Source organism: Apus apus, chromosome 3, assembly GCF_020740795.1.
Source record: "Apus apus isolate bApuApu2 chromosome 3, bApuApu2.pri.cur, whole genome shotgun sequence".
NCBI lineage: Eukaryota > Metazoa > Chordata > Aves > Apodiformes > Apodidae > Apus > Apus apus.
Genome location: NC_067284.1, coordinates 54556975 through 54575731, shown reverse-complemented (window position 1 = coordinate 54575731; position 18757 = coordinate 54556975). Strand labels below are relative to the sequence as shown.

The window sequence follows — 18757 nt, the reverse complement described above, 5'->3', positions numbered from 1 at the left end:
AACAAACAAAACCAAAACCAAACAAAAAACAACCCTAAAGTTGTTCTTGTTTCCCAGTTTACTCTGCTTGTGACATCTCTGCTGTGACTGAGAGCTGGATCCAGCTGTCTTGGCTTACATCTTACTGCTTGCTTTGAGACCTAATTTTACCCAACTGTAATCAGGTGGTTTCTTTTGCTGACGCTTATCATGGATTTGACCTGAACTCTTGCCTTGCAGATGAAATAGTCTTTCTAATGTAACATAGATTTTAAAGTGTCTTTGTGACTTTCTGCAGAGATGTGCTGGATGGGAGGAAGCCTTCCTCTCTGGTAGTGTTCATGAGGAGCAGTTGGAATGGTGGGAGTGTACTTCTTCAATAGCTAGTCTCCTAAACAACTAAAAGATAACTAAAAGACATGATCTGTACAGTTGTTAATTTGAAGAATTGTATTAGCAATGTTATTGAACTCTATGTGTGTTGAGATAACTATGTGCTGTTGTTATAAAGGAAAAAGCAAAATGTATTGTACTTTTCAAGGAAATCTGATTAACAACAGGTGAATACATGTATGAGTTGCTTATGAAACAAAAAATATTGGGACCCCAACCCCAAGCTTAACTTTTAAAATGGGAAGTTGGGTTTTTTTAGTGGATGATGTGATCTGAGATGCCAGTGTGAGGTGAGCTCTTTGAGACTTCTGCTCTCTGCCAGCAGCAGCCTGTGCCAACTGTGTCCTTCCCCTGTAAGACCTAGAGTTTAAGAAACACAGAGAATGTAGGTCTGAAACTCATCTTAAAAGATTGCTTGGTGCTTCTACTTGCCCAAAGACAAGTTCAGCATTACAAAATAAAAGATTTCTTCAACCTGTTGTTAAAGACCTCCAATGATGAAGCATCTTTGGCTTTCCGAGGCTGTGTGTTTCATTACACTGTCTTACAAACTCCTTCTTCTAATGTCTGACCTGTTGCAATTTAAGCCTGTAACTTCATTTTGGTAAATGCTGGTGTGAGGGATAAAAGGTTTTCTTTCTTCAGAATTTTGCATGCTTGAAGACTTACCATGTTTCTTTCCTTTATAATTTTTTTCTAAACTTAAATGACCTAGATTTGGACCAGCTTTCTTCATGGTTTATTTTTTAACCTGATTTTCTTTGGGCTGATCTTTCTTACACTGCGTCACACAAAACTGCACATAAAAATTCTGCTGTGGCTTTCTTGATGCTGATTGGGGTGGGAGAGGCAGTACATGTCTTGCAAGCTTTATTCCTGTCTGTACATCTCAGTATGATGTTTGTCTTTTTCACAACAACCTGATGTTGTTGACTTAGGTTCAGCTTGCATAGACTGTTTCCCCCACATCCTTTTGTGAAGAGCTGTTACCTAACCAGTTCTTCCTCATCCTGCATTTATGTAAATGATTGCTCCTTCCAATGTTGTGCATGTGCCTATTGAATTTCATGCTGTTTTCTTCAGACCTTTTCTCCTTTTTATATGATTGGAGTTCTGTTGCATTTGATGCCCATCCCAGCTTCATGTCTAGTGTGTGACCCACCTTTCTAATTCAGACTTTCAATGCAGAACCCAGGAAAGATGCTTGCAGAGCACAAGAATAATTTAAAACTAGTCTTGGATATAGTTTTCTAGTCTGTTTTGCACCTATGGTATGTGAGTCTCATTGTTTTCTGTGCTTCCTTGTGGGTGCATCTTGGGAGACAATAGAGAGCTTATCTACAATCATACTATGTTATCTGCTGATTTCCCCCTCCCCTGCCTGCTTCCCTCTTACAGAAGGAACTTGGATTGGGGGTCATGATTTGTTGATGACAAATTAATTTTTGTTGCTTGTTGCCTTTTTAACTTTCACATGCTTCTTAAAGCAACTTAATTGTCTTTTCCACCTCTTTTTCATTAGCTTGCCTGCATTATCCTGATTTGTCTTTTTTTATGCTTTTAAAGACTGGAAGGGAATGTAATCTTTTCCCATTCTTCTAATATCTCACCTATCTTCAAATTTTTAAACTGACCATTCATTTTGGAAGTTGTTACATATTGGCTCTTCCAGTATTGTAGGATTACATTAAATGTGTTCAGCTGAAATCTGACCTTTTTATGGCTGATATTAGTAATGCTAATCTCCAACTTGGGTCTGACTTGTAGAATAAAGACAGATGAAGAAAAAAGAAAGGTATTAAGCATTTAAGATGTCTCCCTATCATCTATGCATAGCTCCTCCTTACCACTGAGCAATGAAGCAGTATTTTTATAAATCTCCACCTGTGACTGTTTGCATAGAATGACCTGCTGATGCAGTAGTTTATCAAGGCTAAAGCTTGCTTGTTTCCATTAAAATCTTGTTTAACTATAACTATTCTAAGTAGCTTTCTTGAGAATAGCCATCTTTATGCCTGGTGTAAAGTCATGCACACCAGCACCTCACGCAGGATTGTACAATGTGCTTGCTTTATTTCCACCCTCAGTTAAGAGGTGTACTCTGGCCTTCAGAGGCACTGCATAGGTTCTGCCATCAAGACCCATCACACACAGAGATTTATTTCCTTTGTTAGTGCAATACCTGCACAAATCTAGCATGTGTATTCTGTTCTCAAGTATTTAAAACAAATATTTCTCATAGGCAAGACTAATACTTCCAAAAATCTGCCTATGGCTGTGCAATAATAGAAATTATGCAGTAGATTTACAAAAGAGGTATCTATAAAGTTCTATGTAGCAATGTCACCTTAATGATACAACATCAGAAGATTGCCTGAAAAAAACAACATCTGTTGAAACGTTCAGCAGAGTGGGAGAATGACTTGCGTTTATTTAATGTCTAATGTCAAAAGCAATTCCTGCAAAAAGCAACAAGAGTTCACGGGTTTTAGGAAGAATTGGCAGTGACTCTCATTTTTAGTTTGTCTTGTGCTTTCTTTTAGAAGAGATTCTCGTGACCTTTTCTGACAAGCTCTAACACTTCCATTGTTTGCTGCAGGCCTTTGAAATGTGGCAGAGATAGCCTTGGGCCCAGGGAGGTGCGTTTTGCTAGTTCAGTTCACATTTAACAAAGTTAAAAGCTTTGAAAATTGCTATTCCTCATCTGTGGTTTAAATTGCTTAATTCTGGCAACCTGCCCAAAACCCTGAACGTTCCTGTCGTGGCAGAAAGCCAGGGATTGTGAACTGGCAGCATCCTGGTAGCTTGTCTGGCCTTACAGTGCAGATTACACAGGAGCAGAGGCTTCAGCCCATGTGCCACCAAGGCAACCTAGAGAAAGGAAGGTGGACACAAGGAAATTGCCTGTCTTCTGAGAGCAGAAAAATGAGGCCCCATGCCTGCATGTGACCACTTCATACTGTTACTTTACAAATGCATGTAATCATCAGAGAATGAGCTCAGTGTTCTACTCTGCTTAATGGTGTGAATTATATGTATTTTCCAGTGTTTTTTTTTAAATTGAAGACATGTCGCTCGAGACAAAGATTATGCAACTTCAGAAGCTAGATGAGCCTCAGCCAACCCTTTTATAATAGTTGAGAAGGAGCTCGCTAAGACCTTCTTTTTCATGGCTGTACTGACCATCAGGTGAAATTACTTGCACATAAATAACCAGTTCATAAAGTTGTTTCAGATTTGCTTCTCCTTTACCATCTTGTTAACATAATTTTCTCCTTGCAATTAGCTAATAAATTTAGGGTTTCTCGACCTGGTGAAGTAGCTACCCTCGCTCCTGTGTGGTACTGTTGTTCTCTCCTAAGAACATCCACAGGGGGAGGTAGTAATCTTGAAATAAAGTGTCTTGTTCTTAATTAATTCCCATGAGCAGACAGGCTCTGTGTCCTGTTGCCCAAGTGAGGAGTTTGTCTAGTAGTTGGTGTGTTGTGGCTTGTGGTTCTGAAGGTTTATTTAAAGTTCAATTGCTGAATACTTGGTGTTTTCTGTCCTTTTGATTCCCAGCAATGAAAACCAAACCAAAACTAAAAGGCTATTCTAAGAAAAAGTTACTTTGTTATTGGACAAAGTAAAAACCGAAAGGAGCCTAGCAGATGATTACAAAAATTACAAAATTTAGTACTTAGCAGTTATGAATGGCCAGATTTAAGGTAGCCTCCATTATTCTGACCTCTCCCCTCTTAGTGCACTGTATGCCAGCAGGTTTTATACATGTACACATTTCAACCATATGACTACCTACCATGGTTTACTGCTGATACACTTCCTCAGTACTCAGAGCAAAAGTAACCAGATCCTGTAATAGAAGAGGCAGCTGTCTGCATGGCTGCCATTTTATTTTTTCATAGGAGTTGGAAGGTGTTTAATGAAGCACAGTCTCTTTGTTATGCGGGGTGAATGCCACAGAGAGCCTGGACAGAGCTCGTGACATAGAACTGGTGTGAGAGAGCACGCTGTCAATTGTTTGAAGCTACAAATTCTGTGCTCCTGTCTTCAGGGTAGTGAGGTCTTTAACTCCATCTTAACTTATCCAAGGCTGGAAGATGTTTTCTTGTTGTTCTGAGCACTTCCATCTGCCCCCAGAGTCAAGAGGAGTTTGACAGCTTTGGTGGGATGCTGTTGGTATGTGCACTAGATTGATGTTAGGTAGCATTTTTGAGTTCTTGTGGTAATTGATTCACTTACTGGCTTAGGCAAGTTATTTAATTCTGTTTCCCTCTTTGTGAAATACCAATTGTGAGTCTCTTTAGCATGCCAATGTATTAATTAACCCCTTGTGGATACCCTAATATTGTGTGATGGCTATCATGCTGAAGATCATGGCAAAGTTGAAATGTTGTGTTTGACGGAGCATTTGCATCATACTGCTTAAATGAAGCAGTGTCGTACACTGTTGATGAAAAGTGATGGGCAACATTTTTTTGTCTTGAGCAGCGAGATAGGCACAGTGTGAGAAGAAATGAATAGTGATTATTAAAATTAAAAAACAAAACAACAACAACAAAAGCAAAAACAAAAGAATAACGTTACTATGTTTGTTTTTGGGATCAGACAAGTGAAAGTTTTCTGGATGAAATTAACTCAAGCACAAGGGGCTTGTTAAACCTTATAGGCTGGAACCAGAAGTGACAGCAAGTTGAAGGACAACCATTGTGTATATGATTCAGCCATGTACAGAATAAAATATGTAAGTTTAGACATGGGTCAGCGAGGGAGGATGGCAATCAGTAGAAGCTCTGGTTGTCTAGGAGAGGGAATACAGTAATGGGGTCTTGCAGTGTATGTGCTTCTTGATAGCAGGTGTTATCTTCATCAGTTCTCCCTTGGGTCCAAAGTATTCAATTAAACTCAGCATCATACAGCTTATGACATGGGACCACGTTGTCTGTCTGCCTGCAGCTAATAAAGTCAAAACATATTGAAAGCACAGGGTGGATTAAACCTTGCAGTAAACCGTTCTGTTCCCCAGCATGTCACTCGTCTCCACAGTGCTGCGACAAAGTGCCTTTTTGCAAATGGGCATGATTTGAAAAGCTGCAGAGGAGGAAAGCAGAATATCCAGACAGCTTTGCTTGCTTTCTTCTTCATCCCGGATTGAGATGGTCTGCTATACTTTTTGTTTAGAAAGTTATCCTGGCGTTTTAGGTAGCATGCACATACTCTAGCTGCTTTCCTTTTTCTTTCCAGGCAAATGGTTTGGAAACGCTCTTTCCAGCCTCATAGGCACCAAACTATGTAACAGGCATCATGTCTGCTTGGGCAGACATCGGTGCATTAAGCCTGTGATTGAACATGGATTAGTTTGGTTGTGTCAAAATTAAGTCTGTAAAATGATAAACAATAGGAGCATATGTCTAAGCCTTCTAAGAAGTTTATATTTTGTTGCAAATCCACATTAGCTGTAGGCATGATCAGAAGAACAAAGAAGGTGAAGTTTAAAGAGGAAGTGTGTTCTTGATGGTCAGGTAGTGAAGTGGATCATGAACTGGTTGAAAGGAAGAAGTCAGAGAGTTGTGGTCAATGGGACAAAATCTAGTTGGAGGCCTGTGACTAGTGGAGTCCCTCAGGGGTCGGTACTGGGACCGGTGTTGTTCAATATTTTCATCAACGACCTGGATGAGGGAACAGAGTGTGCCCTCAGCAAGTTTGCTGATGACACCAAGCTGGGAGGAGTGGCTGACACACCAGAAGGCTGTGCTGCCATTCAGAGAGACCTAGACAGGCTGGAGACTTGGGCGGGGAGAAACTTGATGAAATTCAACAAGGGCAAGTGTGGAGTCTTGCATTTGGGGAAGAACAACACCATGTACCAGTACAGGTTGGGGGCTGACCTGCTGGAGAGCAGTGTAGGAGAAAGGGACCTGGGGGTCCTGGTGGACAGGAGGATGACCATGAGCCAGCAATGTGCCCTTGTGGCCAAGAAGGCCAATGGCATCCTGGGGTGCATTAGAAAGGGTGTGGTTAGTAGGTCAAGAGAGGTTCTCCTACCCCTCTCTTCTGCCTTGGTGAGGCCACATCTGGAATGTTGTGTCCAGTTCTGGGCCCCTCAGTTCAAGAAGGACAGGGAACTGCTTGAAAGAGTCCAGTGCAGAGCCATAAAGATGATTAAGGGAGTGGAACACCTCCCTGATGAGGAAAGGCTGAGGGAGCTGGGTCTCTAGCTTGGAGAAGAGGAGACTGAGGGGCAACCTCATCAATGTTGACAAATATGTTAAGGGTGAGTGTCAGGACGATGGAGCCAGGCTTTTTTCAGTGATGTCCAGTGATAGGACAAGGGGCAATAGGTGCAAACTGGAGCATAGGAGGTTCCATGTAAACATCAGAAAAAACTTCTTTCCTGTGAGAGTGACAGAGCACTGGAACAGGCTGCCCAGAGAGGCTGTGGAGTCTCCTTCGCTGGAGACATTCAAAACCCGCCTGGACACGTTCCTGTGTGATGTACTCTAGGTGACTCTGCTCTGGCAGGGGGGTTGGACTAGATGATCTTTCGAGGTCCCTTCCAACCCCTAAGATTCTGTGAAAGGTGTCTGATGCTTGAAAAACCTGGATGTTATATACTTGCTATTAAACCTACGTAGGAAACCAATTAAACAAATCATAGAATCATAGAATCCTAGGGGTTGGAAGGGACCTCGAAAGATCATCTAGTCCAACCCCCCTGCCAGAGCAGAGTCACCTAGAGTACATCACACAGGAACGTGTCCAGGCGGGTTTTGAATGTCTCCAGCGAAGGAGACTCCACAGCCTCTCTGGGCAGCCTGTTCCAGTGCTCTGTCACTCTCACAGTAAAAAAAAATTTTCTGATATTCACCTTAAACCTCCTATGCTCCAATTTGTATCCATTACTCCTTGTCCTATCACTGGTCATCACTGAAAAAAGCTTAACTCCATCTTCTTGACACTCACCCTTTACATATTTATAAACACTGATGAGGTCACCCCTCAGTCTCCTTTTCTCCAAACTAAAGAGATCCAGCTCTCTCAGCCTTTCCTCATCTATAACTTGTTCCAGGCAGCCGGTTTTCAATATTTTCTTAATTTATGGATGGCATTGACTAGAGACATTTTGAGTAATCATACAACATGCCATGCAAACAGAGCACCAAATTTAAAGTACATACTCATAAACTGTTAAGTTTGTGTATCAGAGTAACAGGATAGCAGGACTCCTAGCATTTCTTTGCAGGAAAAGTGTATTTACTAATACTTCCATTTACCTTCCTTTGCAGAAACAACTCTAATGCCACTTGTATTTTGTTGTGTCAGTGAAGCCATCATAATGTTAGGGTGACCTGCTACTTAAAGAATAACTAATTAGCCTAAATAAAGAACATCTCAGTGCAGCTGGATCATGAGGATCTTCTTTGGAATAAAACAGAAAGCAGTTTTATTTTATCTTTGCAGACTCAATTTTCGTATTCTATTTTAGTCCTGATACAAGTTAAAATTCAGCTTTAGACTTATGCCAGACTGTTCCACAACTCAGAATAAACAAAATTGAATGTATGTTGGACATGTACAGACCTTGCCAAAGTTATAAATTCTATCAAAGGAGCCATGTTCAATTTAGAATACTCCCAGGCTAAGCAATTCCTATGGGTAGAGCCTTGTGTTGTTTAAAAAATTCTAGAGTATCATCTTGATAAAATTATCTCTTTGACTGAAACATATTGGGATGTCTTCCTTACGTTGCATCTTTTTATCACTTTTCAGACCACTCAGTTCAGCTGAGTTCCCCAAAACTTTTCTTCATCCAGTCACATGCTGCACCATTTTGTCTCACCTAGCTGCGTGTTACTTTCTTTTATCTTATATTGCATTTTTATGGTTTCACAATTTTCAGTGAGCCTAGACAGTAGTTTTTATAGGGGTAAGGGAAAATCCCTTTTATTTTTTGCAGTCAAATAAGTAAGAAACTGTTGCCTGTACTTGCTTCTCGAGAAACGTAACTTGTTTGGTGGTTTTTTGTAGGTCTTCCCTATTCTGACTTTCAGCCCTATCTCAGTCTCAGCTTTCTCTCCTCCTGCAGTTAATTACCATGGCTAGGTTCTCTCAACTCCTTTCCTCTCTGGGGAGTTGTGTTAATGAATATAGAACTCAAACCACGTTAAGTCTTCCACCCAGATTCCCACAGCTGTTTGGTACTATTTTTTTCCTACTCCTCTCAGCATCTTTCTCTTCCAGCCTTCAACACTACCTCTTGCTCTGTTCAAACTCCTTAACCCTCATGCAACCTGTCAACAAGCTCTTGAGTGTTGATCTGATTGAGCTCCTACAAACTTCATTTTGGGAACTTCATGTCTCATACAAGGTCTTGATTCACAGCCCTGCATTCCCATCACAGTTCCTGGCTTGATTTTCTTCTCCTGAGCATTGGCCTATGTGTGACATGCAGCTGAACTTCCACTTTGCAAATCACCAGTGCACCTGGTGCTGTGTTCTTCAGAGCAGCAAAGCAATTATTTAATTATTTTGAAATGTAGGGATGCAGTCTAATGTTTAAAGCTATTGTCCTCTTCTCAGCATAATGTTCTGATGGGATAATATCCCAAGAGGAAAAGTGTGTGTAGTGTAATTGTATTAATTAACATGTTCAGAACGTGTAAAAGAAGAAGAAAATAAAGAGACTTCACTGCTTCTGTTGACTGTGAAACCAAGATATCCTGAAGCTAGTGCTGACTGCAGCTGATAAATCCACCCACATGATGCTGCATCTAGATCTGAGCTAGCATGTGAGGGACCAGCTCTAGAACATCTGCACTTGCCATGCAGTTAATCCACGACTGGATAAAAATGAGTTGCATTAGATTCAGTAGCCTATTCATCGGCTAGTAGATAGAGCAACCTGCTGTGGATATTTTATGCTTTTTATTGGCATTCCCAAATGAATTCTCATGGACTGTGGCTTTTGAACTCAAAAAGCCAAGTTATGACTATCATGTGGTTTAGAAGAGTTGTGTAGTCAGTGCTTAAAAGAATTATGTAAGACAAAGCTAATTAAATTTTCATTTCATATAATGAGTTCCTACCAATCTTGTAGAGCAAATATATATTAGGAAAATGTTTTGTTTTCATTTTTTTTTAAATTAAAATTAACCTTTGTTAACCCTTCTGAAGGGATATTAAGTGCTCATGCAAAATTCTGCCATTACTCATGTATCTCCAGTGTGTCTTGAGTTGAATGTTTTTATCATAGATTAAATAACTAAAGCTTTTACTCAGATGGTGAGTAAGGGCATAACATTATCATTATATTAACTTCACCTTTATCCACAAAACATGGAGTACTAACTCTGGAAAGAAAGCCTTATATGATTTCTGCTTTGTCAGCTAGAAAAGACAAAGCTGCGTAAATGCATTAAGCACATCCTAGATCTTGCATATTCTGCATTAAATATTTGTAGAAAATCTAAAGTAAATGGAAGGACAAACATGGGGGGAAAGCCCCAACTTCAGCATAGCTTTTCAAGTAGTTGTAGTCTGGATTTTTTTAAATGGGTAATTTGTAAAGGAAAGCAAAATTCTGCTAAATTTATTTATTTGATAGCTTTGGATGTCCTTTTGTAAGATCTAGTTTTTAAATCAGTTACATCTTCAGGTTGTTAGATGTGTAATTAAGGCATTTGAATTGTACTATTGCCTAAGGCCATTTCAGAGTTAACCAGAACCTATTTAGGTGGTGAATGGAAGTTTTAACATTTCTGTAGAGTTTCAGCAAAGTGTATTAAGACTTTATAGTTGATAGCAGGAAGGTTGGAACTTGATGATCTTTAAGGTCCCTTCCAACCTTAAACATTCTATGATTCTATGGTTTGAAGAAGTAGCTCTGTGCTTTAAAAATTATTAAAAATATATTTTTCCCACACCTCCAAAATGCTATTTTAATTCTTTTCTCTCAGCAGTGTAATTGCCATATAGATATAATTTAGATAGCAAATATATTTGAAGTAATATAGTACCTTAAATTTGGAGTCAATGGTTAGATCTAAAAAAGATCTAAAAAAAACAGGCAAAAAACTTTATCTTAGTTATATCACTCTGAATTTGGAGTAACTCTCTGGCAGCTCCTAAGCAATACTTGTTTCTTTCATTAAAATCTCATACAGGGTTAAGAAAGTTTATAATTTCTGCTTGTTCTTCCCGGTTTTGTATATATCTGTTAAGATTTTAATTCAGTGTATTTAGGGCCATTTGTCTCATAGTTAACAAATTTGTTCGTGTTGATTTGAATCATTGACAGGATTCAAAACAAAACAAAACAAAAAGGCCTTTTAAACAAGCTGTTTTGTAAATGATATGGTACTTAAAATATCTCAGCAAGGTATATACATTTTGCACTTTCTAAGTGAGTTGGCAGGACTTCTATCTGATGATGAGGTAGGTATGTTTATTAAACACTTTTTAGGGCTGACTGTCACGGTAAATGAAAAATTACTTTTCTAGTTCTGTAGGTTTTCTTCCCCAGAAGCAGTGAAAACATAAATCAGTTGGTAACGAGCAGCTAATTGCTTAGCACTGCCATACTTTAGTCAAGTGGGGGCATCGTTGGTCTTTCACAAATAGGCAACATGGCCAAAAGGATTTATTTCTTAAACGTAAGTGGTCGTGATACAGTAAATTACTGGGCCTATTTTTGTCTTAATTTGGGAACGCTTTAGGTGTATGGTGCATAAACAGCATGTTTGTTGTGTGTATATGCATTTGATTATATTACATTGAAAAAATAAGTGGGCTCAGTTCTCACCCTGTAATTCAGACTTTTGATTGAAGTCAGTCAAAATCTAGCTGTTTAATTACATATAAGAAGTTTTTAAAGTGTCCATATTTTTGTGGTGAAATGCGTGCATATTTCTTGAAAGTGCAGGCTGCAATCAGTAAATTCTCAGCTGAATTTGAGCAATAGCAGGCAGCCTGACAAATGCCAAAAATATTTTGTTCCATTTTAATTCTTGTTTTTTGCCAACAAAAATGTTACTGAAAGTGTCGAAGTACCCTTTTGGGAAATGGTAATTAGTAGTTAACGATACCTGTTAGAAACCACCCTCTGACAACGATTTACAGCCAAAATTCCCTTTCCACTTAGAACTAAAGCCTGGAAGAGGAAGCTTCTTTGGGTATGCTTGGAAGTGACTGTTTAGAAACACGGTGCTGTAATTACCTTCATGCAATCATGTGCTTGAACAGGGAGAGTGCAGCCTAAAACTGTTCACTGGAGCTTATACCAGTTGAATGCATTAATCGGAGGTTGCAGACGCGGCGACTTTGATCCCCATGTCGCAATGGAAGATCGCAAGTCGTCGTAAATTCTGCTCCCGCTACGTCTGGCTTTTGATCTCGTCGCAGTGTTATCTTCATTAAAAACGAAAGGGCTTGTGGGGATGCTTTTCCATGGATACATTTTGGGAAATCTTTTCAAGGGTGTGTATGTCGGGCTGTGGAGGACTATGCCCTAAATATTTAAGCTGAGTGTTTGCACTGGTACAATTCTTGGCCTGTTCCGTGTAGATCTGGAATCCTGTGTATCTGCATCCTTTGGAGACAAATGCCAAGGGCGATGACTGGAGATAATAACTTGAGATTTGTGTCTTTTGCAAGTTACAGTCATTGTAAACTGACAGCTGTGAAGGACCTAAACTCACATCAAAGGATACAGATCATCTGGTTAGGTCAATTAATGTTAATTCTCGTCTTCCACTAAATTCTTTTATCATCTTCTCTTTTTTTTCTTTTTTTATTCTTTTTTTTTTTTTGCAGCCAAGCCCAATACCAAGTCCTGTCTTGGGGAGAAAGCCAAATGCTAGTCAGTCACTACTTGTGTGGTGCAAAGAAGTTACAAAAAACTATAGGGGAGTGAAAATCACCAATTTTACTACATCGTGGAGAAACGGTTTATCCTTTTGTGCAATATTACATCACTTTAGACCAGACCTAATGTAAGTTGTATACTCTTTACCTGCATAAACTAACTCTCATAGAAGTATGTAACATTTAAGTTTAGATAAAATCAAATCCCTGTTTGTTTCCATTTTCTTTCAAGCAGGGAACCATCCTTTCTGAGACAACAGGCTATGAATGCTCAAACTTTATGATCTCTTTACTTTCCCTTGTTGCATAAAAAATTGTTGCTCCCTTCTCTGTGATCTGTTTTTCTTCTTCTTGACCTTATACAAAGAGCTGACTTCAAGATTATTACGAAAATATTTCTGATGTTGAAATGAGATGAGAGGAATAAGCTCTTTGTACACTGACAAGGACAGATTACCTCCTGGTAAATTTGGTTGTCAAGGCTGGGTTCTAGTCCCTGCCTTAACTTCTTTTTAGATGGAAAGCTTCAGGCAATGAAATATGTAATCGGTGTGTATTTATTTATTTATTTATTTATTCCTTTAATTTTCCACACTATTAGTTTTGTTGATTGAATTGCTGTGAAATTGCTAGTTACTGTATGATATTATTGTATGTCAAATTTTTAGATTCAGTTTGTTTTAAAACTGCTGCTTTTATCAAATACTGTACATACCCACTGTGCCATTTTCCCCCTCAGTGACTACAAGTCCCTGAATCCTCAAGATATTAAAGAGAACAACAAAAAGGTAAGAACTGCCAGGGAAAAAAAAAAAAAAAGAAAAAGAAAAAAAAATACACAGCTTCTATTTTGGCTTCACTGCAGGTTTTTATTAATTTTGGGAAAGAGCAGTTGTTTTGTAAGGTCATAACTGCAGCTCACAGAAGGTATTCAGCCTCCTGTGGTTCAAATCAGATGCATTATTGACTCTGGTTTCTCATGGTCTTTAGCATTCACAACAGCGCAAGGCTGGCATTAGGGTTTAATATTTGTATGGCCTACATTAACTGGGAAAGCAGAGGAAAAGGCTGGCCAGCCTTCTGTGATCACTCCTGATTTTTTCAATCAGCCACGTAATTAAAAAAAAAAACAACAACAAAACATAACTGCTCTTGGATTGTCTGCAAGACTTCCTTTTCTGTTGCTTTAATGGAACTCCATGCTTCAGTCATGGTTGATGTTGCTTGGATGTTGCTTTTTTTGTATTTTTAAAGATGAAATTTTACTGCAGCAGCTAAGTGAAATGGTGTACATAACAAGGAAAGTTTAGGATAAAAAGCATTGAGACAATACTTTTCAACTAAAACAAAATCCTAGCAAAATAGCTTATAGCCTTGTGCTGAGCAACTGTTTTAAACCACTGTTTGTACCTTTGTGATGCAAAGATGTGAAAGGTTTCTCTGGAAGATGCAGAAACTCTCTTTGGGAATCACCAGAAGACTTTTTATTTCTGCTTACTACTTTAGACATGTTACAAGCTTTGGTTGGGCCCTAGGGACATGTCTAGAAATGATAATTTTCGTGTGAGTCACTGATAATAAAATTATTCCTGAAGATCATCTGAAAATTGTTTTTAAGTAGCTACCTTCTCAATGTGATATTAATTTTATATTGCCTTAAAATCACTAAATTGAATTGGGATGAAGGTATAAAAATATACTTTGAATAAATTAGTTAGGTTCAATACAATATAGCAACTATAACTAAAGAATATTAGATTGTGTATTTGGGGAATTCCTGGAAATGCTTTATTAAAATTAATTTGTGCTTAAGGTAGTACTGTTTTAATGTGCCTGGACACTTATGTGATAGCCAGGGAGTTACTTGTCTTTAAAATAGTACTTAAGTATTATAAATAATGAAATATTTTGGAGGTGCTTTTATCAAATGAATTACTTGGCCAATGATAGCTTTTTCATAATAATACAGGGTCTTATGGTGACCTAAGTGGATTATCCATGACATCACAGTGTTTTCTGTGACCATATGTTTTTGTACATCAAGTTCTATTGAGCGTCCAGGCTAATCAAGCTGAATTATGTAAAAGAAAGAATAGATAATTCACTAAAAATGTTAGCAGCATGATCAGTAATCTTTTCTTTATGAAACTGTGATGGCAAATGGTGAACTTTTTAGCCTGTCTGTCTAACAGGATATAGTTCCCGGGACTGGAGAAGTAATGATTGTTGTTATTGTGCATTTTTTTTTCTTTCATCACTTCGCTAGCCTTTGCCTGACAGCTGCATTGAGTATCTCAGTTGCTTCCTGCAGATTTATTTCCTGGTCTCACACAGTTCTGCCTGATAACCCTGCGTGCCCTTGGTTGGAGTGAATGCAGCACTGGCAACAATGGCTGCCTATAAATTCCATGGAGATATGTAACATATTTGAAAACGATTCCTCCTAACCAATTAAAATAATATATGTGAATGAATACTGTAATTTTCTTTGTCTGAGACATGTTTAAATTATTTCTTTTTCCCTTAGGAAAGGAAGTAAGAGGTGACTGTGAGCATAGATTAAAGATTAACCCATAAGAGTGTATCTTTTAGACCTATGTGACCTTGTTTGTATTTTAATTAATTAAAAAAAAAAAAAAAAAGAAATCTTGAGACAGCCATTTCATTGCAATTACCCTGTATAATCAGACACTGAAATGCACTGTTACAAAAAGCACATCTTTGGAGTTTCTTCATGGTGCACACTAGTCATTTGCCAAATTGGTGCTGCCTTGATGCTGAATAAAAAAGGGTATTTACCTGTGACATCTGATCTTGGCCAGTATGTCAGTGTGTTACATAGTTGGGAAATGGTTGGAATACTGCCTGTGGTGCTTGTGCTGATGGATCCCAATTGATGTCTGTCAATCAGCTTGTCAGTAAATTAAAAAAGAAAAAAAAATAATCAGGAGATAGGTAAATAGGCTTAGTGTCTTGAATATACACGGGCAGGGAAATGTAATGTCTTGCAGTTTTCAGAATGTATCTCTAAAAAAACTCTCCCAAAACCCCAAACAACTACTCCAGATTACATTAGCACCAGTCATAATTCAGATATATTTTTGGTGCATTGTGCTCATTGCAAATTCAGATTTCTCTCAGGAACAAAAGAGAAATTAAGACTATCTTGAGAACATTAAAAATACTACAGGGATACTTCCCTAGCTGATCCGACAAGTTGTGGTTCTGCCTGAATCTCATATGTATCTAACTATACACATAGTATCCACTTCCCAGTAATGTTAACTAATTTTATTTAATATGTCCATTTGATTATTAGTAAATAATAATGAAAAATGTACGCAGAAGTTCCTTATCAATAATAGAATTTTTTCATATTGCTAATAACATGTCCTGCACTTTGAAAATGTAAGCTACTTAAACTACACTTGACTGGAGCTTGGAGGGGATGAAAGGGTGAGAAGTGGAGGGCACAACAGTGTGGTTCTAATAATGAACTTCTGTTTTTAATTACTTTATTGTTTAGAGAAGGTTGTTTCATTTGAGGGATTATTGTGCAGAAATAGTAATGTAGCTCCTGGATGTTCGATTGGCACTTTCAGTTTCTGTGAGTCTTTTTTTTTGAGCATTTCTGCTCAATTCCTCAATACATTTGAACTCAAGTGATTGCCTTAACAAAAAATTTCATATTGCGAGGAAGCAATCCTTTTAAAATATACATTTAAAACAAATAATTCAGAATAACAGCAATAGCATTGATTCAAAATGGAATAAAATCTTTACCTTTTAGCCAGCAGCCGTGTTTTTGTAACAGGCATTCATTCCAGCTTCTGCTCTTTGATTCCACAAAAACATAAGCACATATTGAATTGTGGTGTAGGAGTCACTTTTTGACCTTGGTGGGATCATGCAGGAGCATAGTTAAACACACATGCAAACATTGCAGAATCAAGGCTTAGTTATCCCTCTGTTTAACAAAAAGAAATTTTACTTGAAAAATTTACTCTGTTAATACCATGTTACAAACCAGTTTCAAGCTAGTTAGGAATGCTAGGTATTTATAACTATGCTGCAGTATCAGGAAGCTCCCAGCATTACTGACAGTGAAGGAGAACCCATCACACGCTGCTATATGGACACGTACTGAACATACAATTGCTATTTATAGAACTAATGACTGTAAAACATTTGCATGCCAATCTAGATATCTAGTGTGCTTTAAAAGCAGAGGAGCAAGAATGCGTATCGTCCAGAATGGGAAGGATAGGGAATGGCAAGTAAGTAGCTGGCATCAGTGGGAAACTGTTGTGTTTAATTCCAAGCATCTCCAGAAGAACTGATCAAATGGTAAAAAGTGATTGCAGCTTTTATTGAGAATATCATTCTGAGTTCAATCCTTCTGCTGTAGTGTTACCCATTCTTAGCAAGTGCCTTTCCTGACATATCTGAAACACTGTCCCAAGCTTCATTTTACAGACCCGGGAAGATATTCTTAGGATATAGTTTTATTAGCATATAAATGAGAAATTAAAATGTTTTAAAGAGTTCATGTCAAGTCATGTATATGGGTTTTGGCTGCTGTGGACTGCTAAGCCCATTCTTAGGTCCTTTCATTCTTCAAATGGTAACTACCTTTAGCGTGGAGTAACAGGTTATTTATGCCACTGAATCAGCACTGACCCACTTAATCAAACAACAATTCCTGGTGTTACCTTTGGTCCCTAGGACAAAACAGCTGGCTTGCCAGGCTTTCATACCTAGCCAGTGTTCTGCTGGCATATGAGTGTTCAACAATTCCTGGTACCTGCCATGGCTTAGGCTGCCAACCCAAATCCTTGCACTGCTCTCCTTTTTACTCTCCTGTCTTTGTGCTCCTCATGTCTGGTTCCACCTCTCCTGTCTCTCTCTCCTCCATATCCAGCCTGATCCTACTCTTCCAGCTCTGTATCCCGAGACCATGTAAATGACAGCTGTCCCTCTTCTACCATCTGAGCTCTTTCCATTCCCTTCCACCCATCATTTTTCTGCTGTTCTGCACCATCTAGAGCTTTGTACCAGCGAATACAACAGTCATGTTTTCCACTGCTACTCCTATATCTAAGCACAGCTCTGCTTTTATAAATGGCATAACAATCTCTCATAATGAACCTTCCCAAGAACTGATACCCCATCAAAGACCAGCAATGATTTTTAGGCCAAATAATTTTGCACAGAGAGAGCCAGAAGGGCTTAAAAATAAATTAGTCAAATAATTTCTATGTCTAGATAAACTCTGTGAATCATTTGTTATAGCGATATGAAAATTACTTCACCAAAAATGCTTTGGCATGTTATACCTGAACATGCAGGGAAGCATAGAAAATTTGAGGAATATAAATTCCAGCTCTCAGAAGCAGAGTTTTGAAAACTGATTGAAATGAAAACTCTTTTACTCGTGAGTAGGGAATGACATTGTGATGGGAATGAGAGGGCCTCGTTTTCTCAGAGCAAGTAAAATAACCAGGTCCGCTGGGAGCCAGCCAGGCCAGATCTATGTTCTAACCCACTGTTGAACATTTACTAGTATGGGAACCAAGAGGATTTAAAAAATCATAATTGATTTATCTCTTCTTTCCTTCTTCCACCCCTCTAAAACTAAATAAATTAAGAAAATAGTGTCAAACTGAGGTGGAGTTGAAGCCATCCATGTATGTTACAGTTTTGTTGCAAAAGGGCAGGTTCGCATCCATGTCTTAAAGATAAAATCCAGTTTTGTTCAAAATAGTGTAGGAACAACTGTGAACATTTTAGAACCCTTTGCAAGAGGGTGAAAAGGAGCTGTGGATTTACTGGGGGAGGAGAAGTCCAAGGTCTTTAACTGAGTGCATCTACGCTAACAGGAGGCCTTTTTTAAGGCTTCCTTGAAACACAATATTGTCTTCCAGGGTTAATCCGGGATAGTAATAATTAATTGTAAATTGAGAAATGGCTTTAATTCTTTGAAACTAGAAAAACCTGATGCACCAAGCCCGCTCACTTAAAGGGCTAACAGAAAGAAGACAATGTGACCTCATAAAGTGGGAGACTTGGAAACTGTTTAGCTTTTAGACATTAAAGTTAAGTGAGAATTACATTCACTCTCCTATTCTTACAAATTTAGCATCAACAAATCTTTTGAAAATACATTTGTTTGCTCGATTAATATGATTTATGTTTTGCATGAAGTGATCTGTGGTGATGTTCTTTTTGGCTACCTGGACATCGTTTTTTATCAATACAAATCACTGCAATTACATGACCAGTAGGAGGGAGAAGGTTGATCACCAGTGATAAAGCCCACGATAGATTAGTGTCATGTTTCTTTTATCTTTGTTCCTTAACTTAAGAAACCGCTGTTAGTTGTTTTTTTCTGGTCCAACTCTTACACTTTTTTCTTTATTTGCTTGTTTCCTGCTACTTGAGCGAGAACCAGTTAAGATATTGGTAGGTTTTGTTAGTGCAAATAAAAGGGCTTTTAAGTTGCAGTTTCACGAACATCATTTTT

At 38.4% G+C, this 18757-nt stretch overlaps 1 protein-coding gene across 13 annotated transcripts in view; it reads left to right on the top strand.

Moving 5' to 3' along the window:
* EHBP1 (EH domain binding protein 1) overlaps window positions 1-18757 on the top strand; it is a 231612-nt gene that overhangs the window by 138484 nt on the left and 74371 nt on the right. For all 13 annotated transcript variants that reach the window (XM_051616172.1, XM_051616178.1, XM_051616181.1 and 10 more), the window contains 2 exons: window positions 12184-12362; window positions 12974-13022. In XM_051616172.1, the coding sequence (XP_051472132.1) occupies window positions 12184-12362; window positions 12974-13022 (228 nt within the window). The remainder of the gene's footprint in view (window positions 1-12183; window positions 12363-12973; window positions 13023-18757) is intronic.